General features: G+C 36.9%; 1 protein-coding gene across 4 annotated transcripts in view; it reads left to right on the forward strand.

Moving 5' to 3' along the window:
• STAG1 (STAG1 cohesin complex component) overlaps positions 1-18,551 on the forward strand; it is a 459,692-nt gene that overhangs the window by 141,436 nt on the left and 299,705 nt on the right. For all 4 annotated transcript variants that reach the window (XM_024131797.3, XM_028489469.2, XM_024131796.3 and 1 more), the window contains exon 4: positions 17,922-18,086. In XM_024131797.3, the coding sequence (XP_023987565.1) occupies positions 17,922-18,086 (165 nt within the window). The remainder of the gene's footprint in view (positions 1-17,921; positions 18,087-18,551) is intronic.

An 18,551-nucleotide genomic window follows, 5' to 3' on the forward strand; every position in this document is an offset into this window, starting at 1 on the left:
CTCTGTGCTTCCTGGACTTGATTGACTATTTCCTTTCCCATATTAGGGAAGTTTTCAACTATAATCTCTTCAAATATTTTCTCAGCCCCTTTCTTTTTCTCTTTCTCTTCTGGGACCCCTATAATTCGAATGTTGGTGCGTTTAATGTTGTCCCAGAGGTCTGTGAGACTCCTCAGTTCTTTTCATCCTTTTTTGTTTATTCTGCTCTGCAGTAGTTATTTCCACTATTTCATCTTCCAGGTCACTTATCCGTTCTTCTGCTTCAGTTATTCTGCTATTGATCCCATCTAGAGTATGTTTAATTTCATTTATTGTGTTGTTCATCATTGCCTGCTTCCTCTTTAGTTCTTCTAGGTCCTTGTTAACTGTTGCTTGCAGTTTGTCTATTCTATTTCCAAGATTTTGGATCATCTTTACTATCATTATTCTGAATTCTTTTTCAGGTAGACTGCCTATTTCCTCTTCAGTTGTTAGGTCTGGTGGGTTTTTACCTTGGTCCTTCATCTGCTGTATGTTTTTCTGTCTTTTCATTTTGCTTATCTTACTGTGTTTGGGGTCTTCTCTTCGCAGGCTGCAGGTTCGTAGTTCCTGTTGTTTTTGGTGTCTGTCCCCAGTGGCTAAGGTTGGTTCAGTGGGTTGAGTAGGTTTCCTGGTTTAGGGGACTACTGCCTGTGTTCTGGTGGATGAGGCTGGATCTTGTCTTTCTGGTGGGCAGGTCCATGTCTGGTGGTGTGTTTTGGTGTGTCTGTAGCCTTATTATGATTTTAGGCAGCCTCTCTGCTAATGGATGGGGTTGTGCTCCTGTCTTGCTAGTTGTTTGGCATAGGGTGCCCAGCACTGTAGCCCTGTGGTCGTTGAGTGAAGCTGTGTCTAGGTGTTGAGATGGAGATCTCTGGGAGATTTTTGCCGTTTGATAATATGTGGAGCTGGGAGGTCTCTTGTCAACTAGTGTCCTGAAGTTGGTTCTCCCACCTCAGAGGCACAGCCCTGACGCCTGGCTGGAGCACCACGAGCCTTTAATCCACACGCTCAGAACAAAAGGGAGAAAAAATAGAAAGATAGAAAGAAAGAGGATAAAATAAAAAAGTCATTAAAATAAAAGATAATTATTAAGAAGAAAAGTTTTAAAAAGTAAAAAATTAAAAAACAAACAAAAAACCGGATGGTCAGAACGCTAGCACAGATGTTGAAAGCAGAGCTATACAGACAAAATCTCACACGGAAGCATACACATACACACTCACAAGAAGAGAAAAAGGGGAAAAATTAATATATCTTGCTCCCAAAGTCCACCTCCTCAATTTGGGATGATTCGTTGTCTATTCAGGTATTCCACAGATGCAGGGTACATGAAGTTGATTGTGGAGCTTTAATCCACTGCTTCTGAGGCTGCTGGGAGAGATTTCCCTTTCTCTTCTTTGTCTACACAGCTCCCGGGGTTCAGCTTTGGATTTGGCCCTGCTTTTGCATATAGGTCGCTGGAAGGCGTCTGTTCTTCGCTCAGACAGGACGGGGTTAAAGGAGCCGCTGATTTGGGGTCTCTGGCTCACTCAGGCCAGTGGGAGGGAGGGGCACGGAGTGTGGGGAAAGCCTGCGGCAGCAGAGGCCAGCGTGACGTTGCACCAGCCTGAGGCATGCCATGCGTTCTCCTGGGGAAGTTGTCCCTGGATTTGGGGACCCTGGCAGTGGCGGGCTGCACAGGCTCCCGGGAGGGGAGGTGTGGAGAGTGACCTGTGCTCGCACACAGGCTTTTTGGTGGCGGCAGCAGCAGCCTTAGCGTCTCATGCCCGTCTCTGGTGTTGGTGCTGATAGCCGCGGCTCGCGCCCGTCTCTGGAGCTCCTTTAAGCGGCGTGCTTAATCCCCTATACTCGCGCACCAGGAAACAAAGAGGCAAGAAAACGTCTCTTGTCTCTTTGGCAGCTCTGTGCTTGTCTCTGGAGCTCCTTTAAGTGGCGCGCTTAATCCCGTCTCCTCGCACACCAGGAAACAAAGCGGCAAGAAAAAGTCTCTTGTCTCTTCGCCAGCTCCGTGCCCGTGTCTCAATATTATCTTTTAAAAAATAGTTTGTTGTTTGAATCATGATCTATTTATTGCAATTGATGGTTATGTTATTTAACAAGTTATTATATATGTATGTCCTTTCTAGTGACTTAAACATTTTTTTAATGTTATTGCTGTTCTATCAGTATTTTATCTGTTTGCCACAGTTTTTAATTAGCTTCGGTGAAACTCCATAACTTTTACTTTTCCAGGACAGTCTAACAACAACAACAAAACGGATAGAAGGATGACTTCTGCAGTTTTCTCTACACTTGCTTTTATCCTCCACCTTTATTTAAAGGGATAAAAATATTGGAGGAAAAGACATATATTATAGTCATTCTTTATAATCCTTCTTAATTTTTAGAAGTATTTGTTGGTACAGTGTTCCTTAAAAAAAGTTTTGGGAAAAGTGAAAAAGTCTTGTACTTAGAAGCTGGAGACTATTTTAGTTCCCCTTACTAGTATATGATTTTTCTAAGACTATAGGTAAGTTGCATTGCTTTCTCTAGGATTCATAGGTTATAGGTACCAAATTCGAAATAAGACTAAAGTTGCTTGAAGGTTGTAAAATAAACTGCCTACATGATTGCTTACTTGAATTTGTTCCGCTCCAATTAAAATTCTTTACTTGAAGATTCAGATTAAGTGCTGTCTTCTTGAAGAAAACCTTTTATTTTTTTTCCCTTAAAGAGAATTTATCACCCCTTCAGCAGGCTATTGTATTATTTTTTATAACCTATTTAATTTTGACTTGTCTACAGCTGTATCCCTGAAATATTTTGCTTTCCTGATGAAAAGGAGTCTGTGTATCCAAATGCTTAGCTCTTTTGTGGTTAGAAATTAGATTTTATTTTTAGTGAAATTGCTGCTACATAATCTAGCAGGTGAATAGTACATGTTCATCCCCTGTTTATACAATTGAAAAAATGTCAGCCAGCATAGGATAGTAACATTCTAGAGACTTGTGTTAGACTTTAGTCCGTATTTTCACACTCATTAGTTCACATGGCTAGCTATACTTCCACCTGACTCAGACCCATTTCTTGATCTTGGAAACAGCAGAACTTCCTGAGTTTCTGCTCTGGGGTTTGTACTGAGCTGAAGCTTTTTATGTCATTTAATCTTCACACCAATCCTAGGAAATAGGTCTTATATGCAGTTTACAAAGTAGAAAACAAAAATAGAAAGTGGTATTTTGCATAAGGTCACAACATTGCGTAAGTAGCAAAGCTAGGATTTCAGTTCATAACCTACCTCCCAAACTCTTTTCCTCAAGAATGCCAAAATGCCAAGCTGTTAATTAAAATTGAGAGGTATAATTGTCAGAATGATAATATTTGAGTTATTCCACAGTCCCTGTTCTGAAGATTGCTTGGACATTTTCTATCGACTGGCTCCATTTTGAACAATTCTAAGTTTTGACTGATACACTCTTTGTTTAGCTATTTTAATACTGTTCATACTTGTTAAGAGGACTTCATGGATCTCTGGTTTTATTAATTTACTCAGTCAAATGAAAACAAATAATATAAGGACCTCTGTTTTGGACAGTGTTATTTCCTTTATTTCTAAATTCTTAGGAGACATCTCAACTTTGGTATTTCTTTTCAGTATACTGTTACTTCAGAGACATTTGTTTCTTACTAAACCACTCTTATTTTGCAGATATCCTAATTCATATTTGTTATTATTGTGGCTCTCTATCCAAATGCTTAATGATCTCTAAACAAACACTATATAGTATCATGGTTTTTTTTTTTTTTGTTTGTTTTTTTTGCGGTACGCGGGCCTCTCACTGTTGTGGCCTCTCCCGCTGCAGAGCACAGGCTCCAGATGCACAGACTCCGCGGCATGTGGGATCTTCCCGGACCGGGGCACGAACCCGTGTCCCCTGCATCGGCAGGCGGACTCTCAACCACTGCGCCACCAGGGAAGCCCTAGTATCATGTTTATTCTACCCCTGTGATTGTATTAGCAAATAATGGACATCATTTTCTCTGTCTCCCACAGTACTCCCTTGGTGATGTCCAGTCTCATGCCTTTAAATACCATCTCTAAGCTTATGTCACCCAGATTTTGTCTCCAGCTTGGACTTTACCCCTGGACTCCAGACTCATATTCAGTGCCCATTGAGAATCTTCATTTAGATATATAATCGGCCCAGGATGTTAAAAAAACCAAACTTTCAAGCTTCCAATCTCCTGCTCACCCCTTTTCCATAATGGCAGCTTTATGCTTCTGGCTGCTCAGCTGTAAATCTTATAGTCAACTTTGAGTCTTTCTTTCTCAGCCTATATCTAGACTATCAACACATCCTGTCTAATTGATTTGCAAATTGCATCAGTCATTTTTTACTACAACACTGGATTCAGCCACCATCATGTGCCTTTGCTGAAACTTATGAGGTGTGCTCCTTGTCTCAGGGCCTGTGTCATCTTCTCACTGGGGCCTTCCTATGGATGGTATCTAGAATTGTGTATCTTCCCTCCTACCCAAAGGGACTTACTATCCCCTTCTTCTGTGTGTGTGTGTGTGTGTGTGTGTGTGTGTGTGTGTGTGTGTGTGTGTTTTCCCCTTTCTCTATAGTACTTAACTGCCATCTAACGTAGTATACCCTTTACTTATTTGCTTTTTGTCTGTCTCCCCCTGCTAGAAGGTAAGCTGCATGAAGGCAGGGATTTTTATCTGGTTTGTTTACTGCTGTATAGTAGTGTTCGACTTTCAGTAAGCGTTTATTGAATGAATGAATGGTGTTTAATTTTGTTAAATCATCACTCTTTTTTCCCTCAAGTGTTTAAAATTCTTTGTATTTTGAAATAATTTCAGACACAAGAATTCCAAGAATTCTGCAAAGAATTCCTATGCAGATTCTCATGCACATTCTCCAAATGTTAGCATGTTACTACATTTGCTTTATCATATTTTTTTCTGTCTTTGTATACACAGACACATAAATGTAAATATATATTTATATATAAAAATTTATATTTGATACCAATTATTATTTTTGAAAGTTGCAGACATGAAGCCACTTTACTCTTAATGCTTTAGTATGCATTTTCATAAAATCAAAGATATTCTACACAACAACCGTACATGTTTGAAAATCAGGAAAATAATATTGATATAATACTGATCTTATGTACATACACTTCATTCAGATTTTGCCTGATGTCCTAATAATGCCCTAAGCAAAAGAAAAAATATTTTTTTTTCCTTGGTTTAGTATCCAGTCCAGGATTTCATGTTGCATTTAGTTGCCATGCAAATCAGCACATCTGTAAGCTAACCCATCTTTAGTCTCTGGTTTAATGTTTTATTAAGGGTTTTGTTCTCTTTATTCTATTTAAGTGAGAACCAGCACTTATATTCTCAGCATTATTTAACTTTCATATTTACGTAGGCTGAGTAGGAAGGGTAAATAAAAAGAGATACAATTTTTACTTTTATGTCTATATATTCATACACATAGAAGATGGAGCATAGCATACACAACAAAATATTAACAATAGTATCAGAAGGAGAGGTTAACAGGTGAATTTATTTATAAAAATTGGATATTCTAAGTTACTTGGTAATTTTGTTTATAATCTTATGAATTTCATGATATCATTTATATATTTTACATAATTTTAATGGCTACATAGTATTCTGTGTGAAATTATTTATTTAAATAGTCCCTGCTGTTGAACATTTATGTTAAAAATTCTTCACTGATTTAAACCATGCTGACATAAATTTATATCTCAAAAATAAATTTTGGGGGCTTCCCTGGTGGCGCAGTGGTTGCGCGTCCGCCTGCCGATGCAGGGGAACCGGGTTCGCGCCCCGGTCTGGGAGGATCCCACTTGCCGCGGAGCGGCTGGGCCCGTGAGCCATGGCCGCTGAGCCTGCGCGTCCGGAGCCTGAGCTCCGCGACGGGAGAGGCCACAGCAGAGGGAGGCCCGCATACCACAAAAAAAAAAAAAAATAAAATAAAAAAATAAATTTTGCTGTAGAGCCATAGATACTTTTTATCCTAAATTCTTAAAAGTAGAATTGATTACTCAAAAGATATGCCATATGTTTTGAAAGTTTTTGATGTGTATTATTAGGTTGCCTTTCACGCAGCAAAATATATGGCATTACCTGTCTTACAGTAAGTTGAATTGAGTATACTGATTGTTAAATATTTTCTAAATTTTAAGTACTATAACATTTCATCAGTATGTTCTGAAATATTGGTCATTTGTGTTTCCGAATTGTCTGTTGGTCATTTTCCATAACACTTTTTCTATTTTTATTTTTCTAAGAAATAGAAATCTCTTTTTAAAATAATTTTTGTGGCTTAAGCCTACATACTTTTATGATCCCTTTTGGAAATGTATTTATCAGTTGGACTTGTATCTCCTCTTCTCTGTCAAATCAGCTTTGTTGTTTTATTTTGAAGATTTTTCATTTAACTAGAGTTTAGTTCTGACTTCCTTAATTTTGCTAAAAGATATCATAATTTTTCCAGGAATCTAGAATTAAAATGTGAGTCACCATTTAATTTCCTCATCCCAAGTCCCTTCCCCTCTCTCCTATATGTAATGAGATTCCGAATCTCATGAATTTTTATTTCACAGTGTCTTGTACATCTGTCCATTCTTTTACATTTTCCAAGTTCCTTTCTTTAGGCCTCACTTTATAGGAGTCTGTATTATTATGTTCCTACTTTTTAGTCTTTTCCTTTTTCCATCCTATCCTTTTTAATACTGCCAGGTTGACCCTTTTTTTAACTTGTTCAAATAGCAAGAAGCACCTTTTTATTTTGGGGCATGTTCTTCTAACTGTTTTTTTTATTTTGTTTCCGAACTCATAACCTTTTTTTTTTTTTTTTTTTTGCGGTACGCGGGCCTCTCACTGTTGTGGCCTCTCCCGTTGCGGAGCGCAGGCTCAGCGGCCATGGCTCACGGGCCCAGCCGCTCCGCGGCATGTGGGATCTTCCTGGACCGGGGCACGAACCCGTGTCCCCTGCATCGGCAGGCGGACTCTCAACCACTGCGCCACCAGGGAAGCCCGAACTCATAACTTTTTATTCAGTCAGATACATCTCTTTTGTCCTTCTGTATGTGGCTTGTGCTTTTCCACTTCTGTACTTTAGCTCATGGTGTTTTTTTCATTCTGGAATCCTTGTTTCCTAAATTCTATTTATGCTCATCTTACTAATTTTACTAATCTTACTTAATTCACTAAGTCCCAACTTGCAGTTCATCTCTTTTGTGAAACTATCCATGGTTACCAGTCACGGGAAGTTATTTTTCCTTTCATAGAACCCTTCTAACACTTACCTTAAACCAAATTTCCATGAAAAGTCTTTTTTTAATGTAATTTAGTTCACTGTAGTTATCTGTGTTTCTGTTTTGATTGTATGTTTCTAAAGATTTTACATTAAACTAGCCCAAATATGTTGATGTACATTATTTGTGAAAGGATAGAGGTTACTTTACATTCATAGCTTATGAATAAATTCAGGTAAAGCACAAAGGATTAAAAAAAAGTTGGTATATCTCTGTCTCTTAAAGTTTGTAGAAAAGTTATTGCACATTTAGACTGCAGCTTATCCTATATAGAACTTTAGGGATAGAGTAATTTTGGATAATCTTCCTGTAGAGCTATCCCAATTTTTACTTTAAAAAGTTTACCAGAAGCATAGATACACATTTAAATTAAGTAGTATATAGTTGTAGTAAAGCATTTGTACTAAAGATTATTCTAAACTCTGACATTAAATTGCAACATTTTCACAAAGTGAAGGTTGTATAGCTTTTTGAAACTCTGAGCGTATTTTCCATAAAATTCATAACTTGATACGTTGAGGCAGGGTTTGTTTCAGGTAGTTTGTTTGTTTTTTTCCCTGCAGATACTTGTTCGCGTCTTTTCTTCTTTCCCCTTACTATGTCCCTTGAATTAGCTGCAGCAATGAATACCTGAACCCTGGTTTCTTTCTTACAACCCTATGGACCATAGATATCTCACTTACACTGTGGTTTACGGGATTTGAAGCATGAGTGTTCGTCCTCCACCACCAGTTGACAAAATTGTATTAGGATGTTGAAAAATAACATCTGTCTTAAACACTATGAGTTCTTTGAAAGGTATGTGTGGTACTATATAGAAGGATCAACTTTTTAATATTTTTGGTACGTAGTAACTGCATGATGAATGTAGAAATAAAAGAAAAGTTGTGTTGAATGAGTGAAAAAATTGTTTCCTAATATCTTATATTCTGTAGACTGAATCAGTTTGATTTTGTTTGCTAATGATTAGATTAAGGTTATGCATATTTGACAATAATACCACATATTGTCACTTGGGCTGTTAAGCATGAATTCTTAAAGGCGGAATAAATGAGACTCCATGAGATAAGACATTAGAAGCTAGACATGCACACTAGGTTGAGGCACATATTAGGGAAGAGATCCACTTTCTATTAGTGGAAGAAAGATTTCCTAGGCAGGTAGTAGTTGGGGTAGATGGAGTAAGCTGATCATGTTCTACCAGGGAGACTGTATCTCTAGGATGAGTGAGCATGTAAAGATCTGTGCTGAGCTACATCTGGGCTAGAGCTAGCATCTGTGTGGTCTGGCAGCCTGTTGTGGGGGGTCCCACCTAATGGCCTGGGATTCAAGGATAGGACTTCTGTCCCTGAGACAAACTGATAATGGACAGAACTCTAGCTCCAGAGGAACTGGGTTACTGGCTAGGTTACTAAGGCGTTAGTAACCTACCAATTAAGGCAAAGGCTCAGTTTTTCTGTTTTTTTTTGTTTTTTGCTATTAATTTATTTAAATTGGAGCATAGTTGATCTCTATTGTGTTAGTTTCAGGTGTACAGCAAAGTGATTCAGATTATATATTTCAGATTATTTTCCATTATAGGTTATTATAAGATATTAAATATAGTTCCTTGTGCTGTGCAGTAAATCCTTGTTGTTTATCTGTTTTAGTAGTTTGTATCTGTTAATTCCATACTCCTAATTTATCCCTTCCCCCCCCCCTTTCCCCTTTGGTAACCATGTTTGTTTTCTATGTGAGTCTGTTTCTGTTTTGTATATTGATGCATTTGTATTATTTTTTAGATTCCACATAGAAGTGATATCATGTAATATTTGTCTTTGTCTGACTTATTTCACTAAATTTAATATTCTCTGGGTCCATCCATGTTGCTGCAAATGACAATATTTCATTCTTTATATGGCTGAGTAATATTCCATTGTATATGTATACTACATCTTCTTAAGCCAGTCTGACTGTTGATGGATACTTGAGTTGTTTGCATGTCTTGGCTGTTGTAAATAGTGTTGCTGTGAACATTGGGGTGCACGTATCTTTTTGAATTGGAGTTTTCATTTTTTCCGGATATATACCCAGGAGTGGGATTGCTGGATCATATGGTAGCTGTATTTTTAGTTTTCTTAAGGAACCTTCATACTGTTTTCCATGGTGGCTGTACTGATTTACATTCCCATCAACAGTGTAGGAGCATTCTCTTTTCTCTAGACCCTCTCCAGCATTTATTATTTCTAGACTTTTTGATGATAGCCATTCTGACCGGTGTGAGGTGTTGTGTTGCATTTCTTTACACTAAGAATGATACGTCAGAAAGAGAAAGTAAAAAAACAATCCCACTTAAAATTGCGTCAAAAAATACCTAGGAATAAACTTAACCAAGGAGTTGAAAGACCTATATGCTGAAAGTGATAAGACATTGATGAAGGAAATTGAAGATGATTCAAAGAAATTGAAAGATATCCATGCTTTTAGATTGGAAGAATTAATACTGTTAAAATGTCCATACTACCCAAAGCAATCTACAGATTTAATGTAATCCATATCAAAATGCCCATAACATTTTCATAGAACTAGAACAAATAGACCTGAAATTTATATGGAACCACAAAAGGCCCAGAATCGCCAAAGCAGTCCTGAGGAAAAAGAACAAAGCTGGAGGCATAACCCTTTCAGACTTCAGACTATACCACAAAGCTACAGTAACCAAAACAGTGTGGTATTGGCACAAAAACCAGCCTTATAGATCAGTGGAACAGAATAGAGAGCCCGAAAATAAATCCACATGCTTATGGTCAAGGAATCTATGACAAAGGAGGCAAGAATATACAACGGAAAAAAGATAAACACCACCTCTTCAGCAAGTGGTGTTCGGAAAGCTGGACAGCTATGTAAATCAGTGAAATTAGAACACTCTTTTACACTGTGTGCAAGAATAAACTAAAAACTGTTTCAAAGACCTAAATATAAGACATGACACCATAAATCTCCTCGAAGACATTCTCTGACATAAATTGTAACAATGTTTTCTTAGATCAGTCCCCCAAGGCAAAAGAAATAAAAGGAAAGATAAACAAATGGGGCCTAATAAAACTTAAAAGCTTTTGCTTGGTGAAGGAAACCATCAACAAAATGAAAAGACAACCTAGGAACAGGAGAAAATATTTGCAAATGATGTGACCAACAAGGGGTTAATACCCAAAATATACAAACAGCTCATACAACTCAATATTGTAAAAACAAACAGCTCAATCAAAAAAATGGACAGAAGACTTGAATAGATATTTTTCCGAAGAAGACATACAGATGGCCAATAGGCACATGAAAAGATGCTCAACATTGATAATTGTTAGAGAAATGCAAATCAAAACCACAAATGAGTTATTACTTCACACAGCTCACTATGACACAGTTCTTACGATGGCACAAACTCAAAACTGGTCCAACAAGCAAGTTTGATACAGAACATCACCCATTTCTTTCATTTGAGAGCACCATGGTACCTTTGTCCAGGAAGGAGACTACATCTACAGGTGTGCTGACCTTTGTAGCACAAAAAGTGTAGTGAAGGGAGCCTGGAAAGTCACAGGTAACTAAAGGGTAATGTATATATTTTTACCCTTTGAAATAACTGTCACAGTTCTTAGTTTTCAAATCCCCCTTACAGCACTGCCCCCAATCTCTATACAAAGGTGTTATTTTAGTTAGTGGAATAAGTATACCTGTGTTCTGAGAGAATTATTCTCAGGACTGCAAAATTGTGCCCCTTGGGTATAAGCTAAAGATTGCATGTATCCTGTTATGCTGTGATCTTTCCTCTTCCTTACTCTTTTTATTGGGCACAGTTTTTCTGAACATCAGCTTTTTGGTTTATCTTTCAGCATCTTTACTGTATATTACTGTATGGGTCTGTAATAGGAAAGATCATTCTGGGATAATGGGATAAAATACAGATAGACCCTAGATAATATCAAGTGGATTTTTTTACCTTCTTATTCACCCTTCATAACCAGTGCTAATAGGCTCCCAGGTTTGAGAATTATGGTTTATTTTCTCTTTATTCATGGAGTTTAGTTCCTGCTATATATGTACTAAATATGTGTAATGATGTATGTGTCTATGACACATGCAAACATTCCTACATGTGCACAAGCTTATTTGTTGCAGCATTATTTGTAATAGTAAATGATCCAAAACAAAATAAGTGTTCATCAATAGGTTAATGGCTAAATAAGTTAATGTATATCTGTGTAATGGAACACTGCAGCTTTCGGAAGAGTCAAGACATTTTCTAGGTCTTTGCTATAGATTAAGTATAAAATATGTTGCTAGTGAAAATAGAATGGTGCAGAACTGTACATACATAACATAAAATATAATAGATACATTGAAATATATATGCATTTTTTTCAAAAAATTTTTTTAATTCAGTGAAATACACGTGTGATTTACCAAGTTACGTTTTTAAGTGTACAGTTCAATGGTGTTAAATATATTCATATGCAGTCCTCACCACCACCCATCTCCATAACTTTCTTCATCTTTTAAAACTGAAACTGTACACGCATTAAACAGTAACTGTTCATTCTCCACTCCCTGCAGCCCCTGGCAATCACCGTTCTAGTTTCTGTCTCTTATGATTTTGACTAAGTACTTCATGTAAGTGGAATCATACAGTATTTTTTTTTGTGACTAGCTTATTTCACTTAGTATAATGTTCTCAAGATCCATTCACATTGTGGCATTTGTCAGAATTTCCTTCCTTTTTAAGGCTAAATGATATTCCATTGTATCTATATTCCACATTTGCTTATCCATTCATCCACCGATGGACACTTGGGTTGCTACCAAGTTTTAGCTATTGTGAACAGTGTTGCTGTGAATAAGGGTGTACAAATATCTTTGAGATCCTGCTTTCAGTTCTTTTGGGTACATATCTAGATGTGTTATTGGTGGTCATATGGTTAATTCTATTTTTAATTTTTGAGGAACTGCCATCCTGTTTTATACAACAGCTGTACCATTTTACATTCCTATCAACAGTGCATAAGAGTTCCAGTTTCTCCACAAGCTTGCCTAGACTTTCCTCTTTCTTTTTGATAGTAGTCATCCTAATAGGTGTGAGATGGCATCTCGTAGTTTTGATTTGCATTTCTCCTAATTATTAGATGTTTAGCATCTTTTCACATGCTTATTGGCCATTTGCATATCTTCTTTGTAGAAACGTCTATTCAAGTCCTTTGCCCATTTTTTTTAAAAAGTTTATTTATTTTTGGCTGTGTTGGGTCTTCGTCACTGTGTGCGGGCTTTCTCTAGTTGCGGTGAGTGGGGGCTACTCTCTGTTGTGGTGTGTGGGCTTCTCACTGTGGTGGTTTCTCTTGTTGCAGAGCATGGGCTCTAGGCACGCGGGCTTCAGTAGTTGCAGTGTGTGAGCTCTAGGGTGCATGAGATTCAGTAGTTGTGGCGCATGGTATCAGTAGATGTGGCGCACAGGCTTAGTTGCCCCGCAGCATGTGGGATCTTCCTGGGCCAGGGATCGAACCCATGTCCCCTGCATTGGCAGGCGGATTCTTAACCACTGCACCACCAGGGAAGTCCTCTTTGCCCATTTTTGAATCGGGTTGTTTTGTTGTAGTGTTTTAGTTCTCTATATATTCTGGATATTAATATCAGATATATGATTTACAAATATTTTCTCTCATTCTGTGGGTTGCATTTTTACTCTTTCCCCATTGAATGGTCTTGGTACCCTTGTCAAAAATTATTTAATCATATATGTGAGGGTTTATTTCTGGGCTCTCTATTCTGTTCCATTGGTCTGTGTATCTTTATGCCAGCACCACACTGTTTTGATTACTCTAGCTTTGTAGTAAGATTTGGAATCAGGAAGTGTGAGTCCTCCAACGTTGTTCTTTTTTCAAGATTATTTTGGCTATTTGGAGTCCTTTGAGATTCCCTGTGAATTACAGAATGGATTTTTCTGTTTCTGCAGAAATGGTCATATGCATTTTGATAGAGACTGCATTGAATCTGTAGAAAGATCACTTTAGGTAGTATTAACATTTTAATGATGTTAAGTCTTCCAACCCATGAACACGGGATGGGTTTCTCTTTATTTACATCTTTAATTTCTTTCATGTGTATTTTTAAAATATGTTTAAATGTCTCTGGAATGACATATAGGAATGAATAATTTTGGTTGAAAGAACCAATCTTCTTTCCTAAGGCTTGAGGGTAAGAGTGGGCAAGTTTTCATTGTGTAACTTTAATCACCTTTTGAATTTTTAGCCATGGGAATGCGTCACTCAATAAAGAAAAATAACATTCCCCCCTCCCCTCTTCATATGCACACACAAGTGCTCATGCACATACCTGCCATAGGGAAGACACAGAAACAAGACTTGTTAGGAGGAGCCAGGATCTATCAGCTAAACAGGATGAATGCATGAAATAATGATATTTTAAAGCAATTTTAAATTGGTCAGTATGGGAAGATAGTAGCCTATAAATAGGGATCTGGTGTGGTAGATGACTGAACAGGTAATAATTGATAGCATTACTTGCTGTGCTGAGGACTTTGGACTTTAACTTGATGGTTATGAGAGTCATTGGAGATTAGAGATCAAATAAAGAAGAAAATAAGTGTTGGAATAAATTTGTAATACAAGGATTACTGTGGTTATAGTATTAGAATAGAATGGCATTGTCTAACAAATGTGATTTGAGCTACATCTGTAATTTAATATTTTCTAGGAAGTTATAAGAAATAGGTGAAATTAACTTTAATAATATAAATTATTTAACCTACTATACTTAAGATATTATAATTTCATCATGTAATCAATAGATGAATGAGATATTTTATATGCTGTTTTTCATACTAAATCTTCACAACTTTGTGGATAGTCAAAACATTGCTCATCTAAGTTTTGAGTAGCCATATTTCAAATGCTCAGCTGTGTGAGGCTAGAGGCTATGATATTGGATAATGCAAGTATGGAGATTTCAATCAGGAGACAAATTCTCACCAGTAATTCAAACAGAAAAATTTACTGTGAAGAATTATTATTTATTGAAAAGTCTTTAATCATTTATCGCTCAGGAATTGCAAATTAATACAACAAGGAGATATCACTATATGCCTGTTAGAGTGGCTGAAATCTAAAAACCTGACAGTACCAATTTCCTGGCAAGAATGCAAAGCACCAGAAGCTCTCATTCATTGCTGGTCAGAATGCAAAATGGTATTGCCACTTTGGAAGACAGTTTGGCAGGTTTGTACAAAGCTAAACATAGTTTTACCATATGATCCAGTAATCCTAGGTGTTTACACAACTGATTTAGAAGTTGTGTCCACACAAAACGCTGCATGTGAATGCCTATGCAGCTTTATTCCTAACTGCCAAAAATGGTGGCCAAGATGTCCATCATTAGGTAAATGGATGACAAAACATGGTACATCCATACAATGGAATATTGTTTAGAGATGAACAGAAATGAGCTATTCAACCACTAAAAGACATGGATCCATCTTAGATGCATTTTGTTAAAATGGAAGAAACCAGTATGAGAACGCTATATGCTGTGCGATTCCAATTATATGACTCTCTGTAAAAGACAAAACTGTTGTGGTGATTAAAAAAAAATTTGGTGTTTGCCAAGGCGAAGTGGGAGGGTTGAATGGATGTGAAGCACAGGCATTTTTTAAGGTAGTGAAACTTTTCTCTGTGATACCATAGTTGTGCCTACATGACAGTATGCGTTTGTCAAAGCCCACCAGACTTTTCAGGAAAAGAGTGAATTTTATTAATACAGATGTTTAAAAAATCATTTATAAGGTAGAGGGAGTACCAGGATGGAATGTAGAGTGTAACAATGTAATCTCTTTTGCAGTGAAGGGAGTGGGGAGAGAGTTGCTGACTTAGTTAACTTTGGAAATGAGTCTGTAAGGCTAAAGTTAGAGAAATTGTACACAGCGTATATAAGAACTGCAGTCTAGTTCATAAAGTTGTTTCCCATGGGGTAGGGCTTAAAATACTGCTCTACGTGTATACTGAGGAGAGCCAGATTTCTCATTGTTGGAGTGGGAGTTTGTCGATGAGCAAGGGGAAGAAGCATCCATGTGGTAATGGATTAGAGTTGGAGATACCAGTTCCAACTTATGTTTAGCTTAATATAGGTAACAGATCATTGCATACAGAAACATCTGTAGTTATGTGTATATATATGGAACGTACATTTCTTTGTTTTGTCTGCTTAAGGGCCTAGAAGCAAGGGCATTTAGTATCAAGGAGCCAAACCTAGTGCCCAGATCTTCATCTCTAGTAAAATTCTCTAATAAAAGGAGCCAGGGCTCCTTGGAGTATTACCTGATTCTAAAACTGAAAAAGAGAATATACAGTATGAGCCTGGAGAATGATGTGTTGCCAGAAAGTAACCAAGTGCTAAAAAAATAAAAAACAAAACACACAGAATGATGGGAGTATGTCAAATGGACACAGGAACCAACTGAAAGATCTCTTAATGGCCAAAGCTGAAGCAAGTTGAACAACAAAATAAAATAGTATTGAATTATAATCGAAAAATATAAAATAAGTGTCGATGAGTCGACATTAGTACAAATGATTGCGTGAATGAGTGAGAATAGACAAATCTCTCATACTGAAGAATTTCAAATGGTGTGCATAAATGCTCTACCTTCAAGGAGGTGGATCAAGGAGGTGGAGCGTAACTCCCCACCCCTTAAATGTGGGATGCACATAGTGACTTTCTTCCAAAGGGTACAGTATGGAAAGGAGAGGAAAAGTAACTTTACAGTGGAGAAACCTGACAAATACCACCTCAGCCAACTGATTAACAGGTCAACATTAAGAGTGATAAATCATATTGTTAGTATATACCCTGATATGAGGTGACAAAAATGATACTTCGTCTCTCATATCTTCCTCTCCAAACCCATAATCCCAGTCTAGTCATTAGAAAAACATCAGACAAACCCCAGTTGAGGAACATTGTATAAAATATCTATACAGTACAAAATCCCTGTACAAAATTCTTCAAAATTGTCAAGGTCACCAAAACCCAGGAAAGTATAAAAACTTGGAGCCAAGAAGAGCGTAAGGAGACATGATGTGAGTATGTCTAGGTGCCCTGGATGGGCTCCTAGAACAGAAGAGGTCATTAAACAAAAACTAAGAAAATCTGAATTAAGTATGGACTTTTGTTAATGTATCAATTTTGGTTCATTAATTATAACAAATGTACCATACAAATAGTAAGGTGTTAAAATAGGTGTAATTAGACGTGATATATGTGGGAATTCCTTGTACTATCTTCACATTTTTTTGGTAAATCTAACACTGTTCTAAAAATAATTTATTTAAAAATAAGCAGTAAATTCATTATATATTAATCCACACACACAAATCGTTGTCAGGCTGTTAACTATTAAGAGGAGTGAAAGAGTACTGTGAAGAATACAGGAATAGAGAATGAAGGGAGCAGGTCCTGTGAGCAGGGAGAAAAGCCCCTCCACGTTATGCTTTTTAGTGTTCCTTCAGAGCCCTCTAGTTATAAGCCTCCCAGTGCGCAGCATATGACAAAAGAGAAATGTTTACAGATTGGGGCAAATTAGAATACATTTGGAGATGAGGAACAGTAAATTGATAACTGAAACAGGCTGTTATGAGAGCGAAGTAAATCACTCAAGAGAGACTATAAAGATTGAAAAGATGCTCAGGAGAGACCTAAGGTAACACTGACAGGTAAGGAGTATAGGGAGGGAAAAGATATCTGAAAGACAAGGGGGATAACATGGCCTGTTGAGAGAGTTTCAGAAAATGTCTATTACGTTTAGCAACATTACTTTTACTGGTGGGCTTGGTGAAGCAGCCACCTTGATGAGTTTATATATGAATGAAATTTATGGGAATAATAACAGTGACTGCAAGCAATTCTATCTTGACTCTAAAGGTGAGACACAGATAAGGTGATAACTAGTGTTGACTTTTTAAAAAAAATTGGGGGTGTGGGATGGGTTGTTAATTGAAGAATGTAAACTCTGTCAAGGCAGAAATGTTTGCTGTATTTCTAGTATCTACAATGGTTCCAAATATGTTCAATATATATTTGTTGCATGACTGCATAAGAAATATTTGAGCACTTAAGTCGAGGGAGAAGTTGAATATGCAGCTTTTTCCAAGTAATGTTTTATTGAACAAGGTTTCTGAGGAAATAGAATATTGAGGAAGATAGGAAGAAGAAAATGTCAAGAAGGGGGCATGGTTGGGGCATGGTTAAAATGTTCAGCATTGGCATTATTGTACAAAATATTAAATCTTTTTCTTTTAACTTTATTTTCATGCCTTGTATAAATTAACTTGTACTTTGCTGTTTGCACTTTGTTTTTATCAATGAAAACATTGTAAAGCTTCCTTTGGGATTATGTCTCTTATCTATAACAGTGCTAACTTCCCTTTCACAAGATCAAACATAATTTGAGATCATTCTGCATAAAGCAAAGTATGCCTGCATTTAATTTAACTTTTCCTCATCTTTTTATTCAGTCTACAAATAAGAAACCTCGAAAATCTCCAGGAGAGAAGAGTAGAATTGAAGCTGGAGTTAGAGGAACAGGCCGTGGAAGAGCTAATGGGCATCCTCAACAGAATGGTGAAGGGGAGCCTGTCACATTATTTGAAGTGGTGAAACTGGGGAAAAGTGCAATGCAGGTAAATTTTAAGTGTTTTTATCTTATTAATAAAGCAATACAGTCAATAACGTGGAACCTATTCGTGTATATATTGACATTTTATATACTCTTGTTGATTGTGTAATCAAGAAGTTTATTAACTTAAAGGTTTTTCTTTGCTTGTTTTGTAAAAAGTGTCAGGAAAGGCATTTTGTTTAATAGTGAGTTTAAGATTACAAACTTTAGATTACATTGTGCTGAATAAAGTAACTTGCATGTAACAGGAGCTGCCTAAGAATTTTTATTGCCTTAATAATATGTATTTTTTTTAAAATTTGAGTTAATATAAGTAACATATGTGTATTGAAGAATATTTGAAAGAAGGAAGGGTATAAAAAACATTCCTAAGAGTGAATTAGGAATAACCACAGTTAATATTTTATGGTTATTTGTGTGTGTGTGTGTGTGTGTGTGTGTGTGTGTGTGTGTGTGTGTGTGAGAGAGA

Source organism: Physeter macrocephalus, chromosome 1 (genome assembly GCF_002837175.3).
Source record: "Physeter macrocephalus isolate SW-GA chromosome 1, ASM283717v5, whole genome shotgun sequence".
Taxonomy (NCBI): Eukaryota; Metazoa; Chordata; class Mammalia; order Artiodactyla; family Physeteridae; genus Physeter; species Physeter macrocephalus.